Raw genomic sequence first — 7044 nt, 5'->3', positions numbered from 1 at the left:
CACGGAGCCGCGGGAAAGGCTGCGGAGCTGCGGATCCTCCACCGCATCTCGGCGGGAGGTGCCAGGCAGGCGTGGTCTGGCTTCACCCGCACCGGTGCTGGCTTCGCACTGAGTTGGTTCTTGGCTAGCAACCTGCCTAAAAGCTGCAGGTAGACTTAAAAAACCTTAAAGATAGTGTTGTCGCTTTTCCCCCCAACTCTGAAAAGCTAGGATTACTTTTTAAAAATCCTTATACTTATCTCTGTTAGTTTATATTACTGCTAATTGAACGTAAGTGCTGTCTGGGACAAAAACCACCCCAGTCATTAATACTCCTTAAGGTTCGTGTTTCATTACCTTTTATAGTAAACCCCGTTGCCATACCTACGCATGCGTTTGCACTGTGTTCTGCTGTATTTGTTCATCCTGGGCTTATTTACATAATAAAAGTATATCGGTAAAGATTGTGTAAATGCTTAAGCCGGCCTTATGGTATGTCCTATTTTCTCAACAAACAGCTACTAGATAGGTGCAAAGTTTGTTGTTCAGAGTGGAGTATCGAATATTAGACTGCCTGTTAATACCCTAGGGAAGTGGGGTGAAAATAGTCTGCTTAAAAGTTTTAGCTGGGTACTTGATCTTCTGGAGAAGGGAGGTGACGTGAGCTGGAAGTGTGATCCCATTCCAGCCAAAGGAGGTGCACTATAACCTAGGGGACATGATTGTGACAGTTTTCAAACAGACTAATGCTATTATGGGGTTATGGTCGATCTGAGCTGCAGATCCAAGAACGAGGGTAATCTTAAATTGGGTGGGTATTGCTAACATGACCTGTGATAGTTAATTTGGATACTCGGTGCTGCTGACACTTTTGTATCTGCAGGGTAGGTGCAATCCTTTGGTTTGGTATGCAGTGGATTACATCTTCTGGACAAATGGCAGAGGTGTTGAAAGAATCTTTTGTTGTGGGAGGAGAGTATGTTTTTCCCCATAATGCCAAGGAAGCTTTTTCCTGTGGGGTGGATTAGCAAGTCAACTGCATTCTCTGCATATGAGTCAGACAGAGTTAAACTGGCTTGGAAAAGAACTCAATTGTTATGGAAAACTGCAAGCAGAGAAGAAGTAAGAAAAGGATGTAGAATATGCACATACCTAACAAAGGTTTGGCTGCTCCATGAGGGAGTGTTAATTGCAAAGAGAAACAGGATTCTCAGCTGCCTACCTGTAGGGATGCCAGTTGGGCTGACAAAAGCTGCCTGGTATCGGCAGTCAGAACTTTTGAGCTGGAACTACAAGTCAGGATAAAAGCAAGCCTTGGTCTCTGAAATCACCCATTTAGCTTGACTATGCCTTAAAAAAATAGAATAAAACGAACCTTCATCTCTGTTCTGTCATTCTTGGAATACTAAGTCCTGTCTGTGGGTCACGTGTCTGTCAATCCACTTGATTATAGCTCTTACTGTTTTGTGTCACACTAACACTTTAAGGCTTTCTGGTGAGCAATTTTTTTTTCCCCAACCCAGCCTATGAACAAAAATTGCAAAGCATTGCTTTATATCTGATCACAAAATGTAAGAACAAAGTGGTAGTATTTGCTCTACCAGTTTACAACAATAATTTAAGTATTTTGAATGGAACACAAATAGTATGACTGCAATTTGAAAATACCATCTACTTACTGATGGACAGCTGCCTAACGTAATACTGTATATTGTGCTTTATTGCAGTACTCTCAGACCTGCTGTCAGCTTACAATAAGGGGTCTGCTTGCAAGCATCTGTGGGATCTCTCAGCTAAGCTATAAGCCTGCTTAGCCAGTTATCATTTACATTCTCTTATGTCTGTGTGAGCTGTGTTCTTTATACTGCTTTTATGGCTTCTAATATTCACAGTTCAGGTTACCAAACGAAAATCTGGGATTTTGGTGTTATACAAGTAAACTTTGCAGTCTTTAACAGTGTTGCTGACATAATCATGTAGCTTGGAGATCTGAGAGCAGGATTTGTATAATTCTGCCCTGTTGTAATTATACCATATATAGGTCAAAATGTCTGCTTGGCTTTTGAATTAATTTTCTTTAGAACTCTTGTTTTGTTAGTTTAATTTATTTAGACTTTGTTCTTTATGCAGTCAACGTCAAAAGGTTGTCCTTGTCACTGTACTGCCAAAAAGTTTTCTTACACCTCAGTTTTCCAGTGAAGCATGCCTGTGCCTGGAGCTTGTCAAATCCTTGCTAAGTAGAGCTAGGGTAACTTAATTCAAAACACAAAAGAATGCCAATATGTGCTGCATTTCTGTACACTTCTTTAGGTCACACAGTCTAGACAGGATGCTAATGCTGTACATCTGGCTTTTGCAGTAATGACTTGAAAGGAACGGCTCTCTAGAGTTGCGTTACTTTCAAGAATCTCTACAGGAAAACATGCATACTTGTGTATTTATATATATTTTGTGTGAGAATTCTTTAAAATGTAAAGTGTAAGCATTTTTCATTCTGGAATTGTATTAAAATACTATTTATTGAATAACAAAGGGGTCATCCTTCAACACTGTTCATGGCTTCTTGTACACAAACCTACTTGCTCAAGATGACTCTCCTTTATACACCAGTTGGGATTTTCTATGGCTAAAATAATGCACAAATATTGATAGAAATTGAGATAAGGTTAAAATACTTCTCCTACAGACATTCAAGTTCCCTATCTGTACCGTTTAGCTTGGCAGATGTCTGATTTTTTGGAAAAAGGGAGTTCACAGACAGTATCTGTTTGTGCAGTTAGCACAACTTGTTAGTGCAAGGGGATTGTGTTGGGTCTGGAGGGTGTCCTGAAGGCCGTCATAGAAAACGGCAGTCAGGAACGGCTGCCTTGCCTGTATGGTTTTTAAGTTCCTGTGGCATTCGGAGAGGCAGAGCAAAACTTGAAGTGATGGCTGTGTGGTGTACAAAGCAACCATAGCTGTCAGCTTTACTACCTAGCACTCTGAGTAGAAACTGCAGAGATCATCTGACTATCTTAGACATGAACTGGAAGATCCCAGACCACTGTCTCTACTGCATCTTCTCACACACACAGTTCAAATTTCAATTCAGATACACTGTAACATGCATATTCCTTTCCCTGGAGATCACTGGTGTGTACCTTTTGGCATTACATTCTGACCAGTTCTAATTTGAGGACATCATGCTCTTTTTTGCTGCATACCTGGTTTTTACGCCATCTAAAATTGAGGAAACTTCTATTGCAGCTATGTTAACCTGTTGCAGAGTTTTAGGAGTCCCAGCACTTGAGTAGTCTGGCACTGCCATGTGAAAGGATAATGGTGCCCTGTGGTACTTGAAGCAGTTTCTGTTGTAACTGCTCAGATTATAAGAGCACATGACAGCCATTTTAACAAGGTATTTTTGTATAGCTGGTGATCTGGAAAAGCATTTTTGTTGCTGATACTATCCTTGAATAGAATATAGATTGTTTTTTCGTTAATAAACTTCAAACAAAGGGAAGAAAAACTGTAAAATGTTTGAAAACCAGTCATAATTTTTCTGTTGATGAGGCTCTTTAATTCTCTGGAGTAAATAATGATGTGTAGTTTATTTTTTAAAATGAAAGAAGTCTCTTCTTCAGTAAAAACATGTCTTAATTTTTTTTAAATTTTTATTTATGAGGTTTTTTTGTTTTTGTTTTTTAGAGAGTAGTGCAACCAGCAGATCAAAAGGAAGAAGTTTTGCTGGCCGGAAAGTTCCACATGCAAATAATGCCTCTGAAGAATTATATGAAGTGGATGAATTTGCAGCAAAAGCCCTCACAGGAAAGCTGACTATGGTTTTTCTTCCTATTGTCTATATCACTGTCTTTATCGTTGGTTTGCCAAGCAATGCCATGGCCCTCTGGGTCTTTTTTTTCCGAACAAAGAAGAAACATCCAGCTGTGATATATATGGTTAACTTGGCATTGGCAGACCTTCTTTTTGTTGTCTGGTTCCCACTGAAGATTGCCTACCATGTAAATGGCAATAATTGGCTATTTGGTGAAGGGCTCTGCAAAGTACTTGTTGGATTTTTCTATGGAAATATGTACTGTTCCATTCTCTTTATGACGTGTCTCAGTGTGCAGCGGTATTGGGTTGTAGTGAACCCAATAGTGCATTCAAGAAAGAAATCTGAAATTGCCTTGGGCATTTCCCTTGCTATCTGGATACTGATTTTGTTGAGCACTATTCCCTTGTATCTTGTTAATCAGACAGTATACATTTCAAATCTTAACATCACCACCTGCCATGATGTGTTGCCTGAAAATGTTTTGGCTCATGACATGTTCAGTTATTTCCTCTCACTTGCGATTGGATTCTTCTTAATCCCAGCCCTCCTCACTGCTGTTGCTTACATACTAATGATTAAGACTCTGAATGCTTCCATCTCAGATGTAAGCACTGGGAAGAAACGGAAAAGAGCAATCAAACTTATTATCACTGTCCTGTCTATGTATCTCATCTGTTTTACACCTAGCAATGTGCTGCTTGTTGTGCACTATTTGCTCCTTAAAACCTATAGCCAGAGCTATCTGTATGCGTCATACATAATTGCACTGTGTCTTTCTACTTTGAATAGTTGTATTGATCCATTCATCTATTACTATATTTCAAAAGACTTCAGAGACAACCTTAAAAATGCTCTTCTTTGCCGAAGTGTGCGAACTACGCGGAGAATGCAAGTGTCTCTCACATCGAGCAGGTACCCCAAGAAATCAAATTCTTATTCTTCAAACTCAAATGGGACCACTAAATCAACCTACTGAGTTTAATCCTAGAAGAAAAGTGAACTTCTATTGCTACTGCTGGAAGAATGTAAGTGATGACAGTTATGTTGTACAAGAGTCTGAAGAAACATACTTGCTTTTTAGTTACACTGAAGCCTGGATTTCAGAACTGGCAGCTGCTTAGTCTATGTCGAAATTGTAAGCAGATAAATGGTCCCACTAGACTTGAAAAAAATCATGACATTTCTGTTGCTCTGCAAAAATGCTGCTGACTTGGAAGTCAGTTGTTGTTGAAGACATTTTTGTTCAATATTGAAGCTGTTAATATTCCAGTGGCATTTTGCTTTTTATGTAGTGTTTCTAGCTAGTATATTTAATTAACAGAGAAACTGTTTTGTTTGGCTTTAACTGTAATGTGTTAAACAGTTGAACAGATTGTGTATGTAAGTTGTTGCTCTGTGCACCTGCTTACACTAGATATTTGAAACTGTAGAAAGAAGGAAAGCATCCATTTCCCCATCCTGGTATGGATCCAGGTATGTGACTGCTTATTATCTTTAGTATAATGTAATTTTATGTTGTTTTTCAAGTTTTCATGTTGTGAATAGTAACATGGCAGGAGCCTGTAAGGTTTCTTACCTATTGAGCTGACAAGCTGAACTTATTTTCAGCTAGCACTGAGATAAAATGTTAGAGGAGATTATACACTGTTACCTAACGCTTGCCCGTACATTATCTTAAATGGGGATATTTTAAAAAGTTTTTATGAATAGTTATTTGATTCTTATGTAATGTACCTTGCATTTTTTAAGATATCTAAATAAGATTTTTTTCATAACACATTTGAGTTGGGTGCTTTCTTTTATGCTTTTACACACTTCCCAAAATGCTGAGTAGTTCAACTTGTCTGATTTCAGCTAACAAAGATATTCCTAATAGTGAATTAGAAGTCTGAAAACTGCAGCTGCAATGTTCACGTCTATGAAGTAAAATTTACCTAAGGACACATTTCATTGTAGTGAAACCGTTCCCTTAATTTATTAGCAGATAACAGAAACCAAACCATTCAGAACTGTGGGAGAATAATGAAATATAAACAAACACATTAACAAGACAGCAGACTTCATCCCGAGTGGATTTCTAAAATATCTTAAATCCTGTTCCCTCACCCAGAATATTTGTGATGACTCAGGAATATGGAATCACATGTGCTTTACATCTGAAAAGCTGATAGGTGTATGTTTGGTTGTAGGATTTAAAAGCTTTTTTTCAAATCTTGCGGTCTTGGTAAGTTTCAAGTTTTACGTTGAACTCTCATTCAAGTGACCTATCTGAGGCTTTGGCATAGCCGTATCTCTACAAACAGAAGCAAATGGAAGAGTCTTCAGTCCAGAAAGTACTCTGAGGCAGCTGTTATGTAGGTAGGAAATGTTCACCATTTCAAATGTGGAGAGTAAGGGGACAGATTGAACTATAGCAAGAATTCAAGCAGTTTTGTGCATCTTAGAATTCATAAGTATTTACATAATATTTTTTCTGTATGCTAGTCTCTTCCTTCCCTTGTTTTGTTCTTTGTTTTCTGTGTTCTCCCTGTACTTCACTAACTACGTTTTTCAGACACATAAGAAAGACTAAGAGGGTAATTGAAGTATTTGATCTCTCATATCAAGAGTTAATTAAGCCCTAGCTCTCTTTTATCTGCTGCAGTCTTATCTACTAACTGAGCAAGTGTTCTAGCATGTTGCATAGGGATATTTCAAAGGTCCAAGCTAAAATAGCAACCTTATGTTAGTTAATATCTCACTGAGGAGCAGAGTGTGTACAGCTTTTTAGATAACACAGAACACCAATATTTCTTGGGCATGAACACTGTTTACTTTTGTTTCCTGACAAGAATGCAGAAAAATAATTGCTTATTTATTACTGAAGATGTAATGCATCCTCCTTACTGAAAAAACTGTATGTGAGAGGCCATAGTTCACTGGAAGGATTTGGGAAGAAGGGGCTTGCACCATCTTCATAAACGACTCTCTGAACTCTTCCCTTAGCCTGTGTGTGATTACCAGAACATGAGAATGTCCTTTATCTTGCTGAACAGCCTAGTGTGCTTCCTGCTCTGTACACAGCACTGAGTAACACAAAGGAAGGGCATCCAGTTCATGCGATTACAGCACTGCAGCAGTACCTCTGTTCTCATAGGAGTCCAAGGGTTACAGGTTGCATGTTGTAAAGGTGATGAATTGTCTATGTGTGTCTACATAATACCACAAATATATCACTCGTGATTCATGGATGACTGTTAAATTGCTGA

The 7044-nt window shown here is 38.6% G+C and overlaps 1 protein-coding gene across 1 annotated transcript; it reads left to right on the top strand.

Moving 5' to 3' along the window:
* Positions 1-3666: 3666 nt before the first annotated feature.
* On the top strand, positions 3667-4772 carry F2RL1 (coagulation factor II (thrombin) receptor-like 1; the record flags this gene model as incomplete). Its single annotated transcript, XM_010192806.1, has 1 exon — positions 3667-4772. A coding segment is annotated over one exon (1106 nt), but the record flags the coding sequence as incomplete, so codon positions are not given.
* Between the last annotated feature and the right edge of the window lie 2272 nt (positions 4773-7044).

The sequence above is a fragment of the Mesitornis unicolor genome, unplaced genomic scaffold (assembly GCF_000695765.1).
Source record: "Mesitornis unicolor isolate BGI_N332 unplaced genomic scaffold, ASM69576v1 scaffold8839, whole genome shotgun sequence".
Classification (NCBI taxonomy): domain Eukaryota; kingdom Metazoa; phylum Chordata; class Aves; order Mesitornithiformes; family Mesitornithidae; genus Mesitornis; species Mesitornis unicolor.
This window is presented reverse-complemented; position numbering and strand designations above follow the sequence as displayed.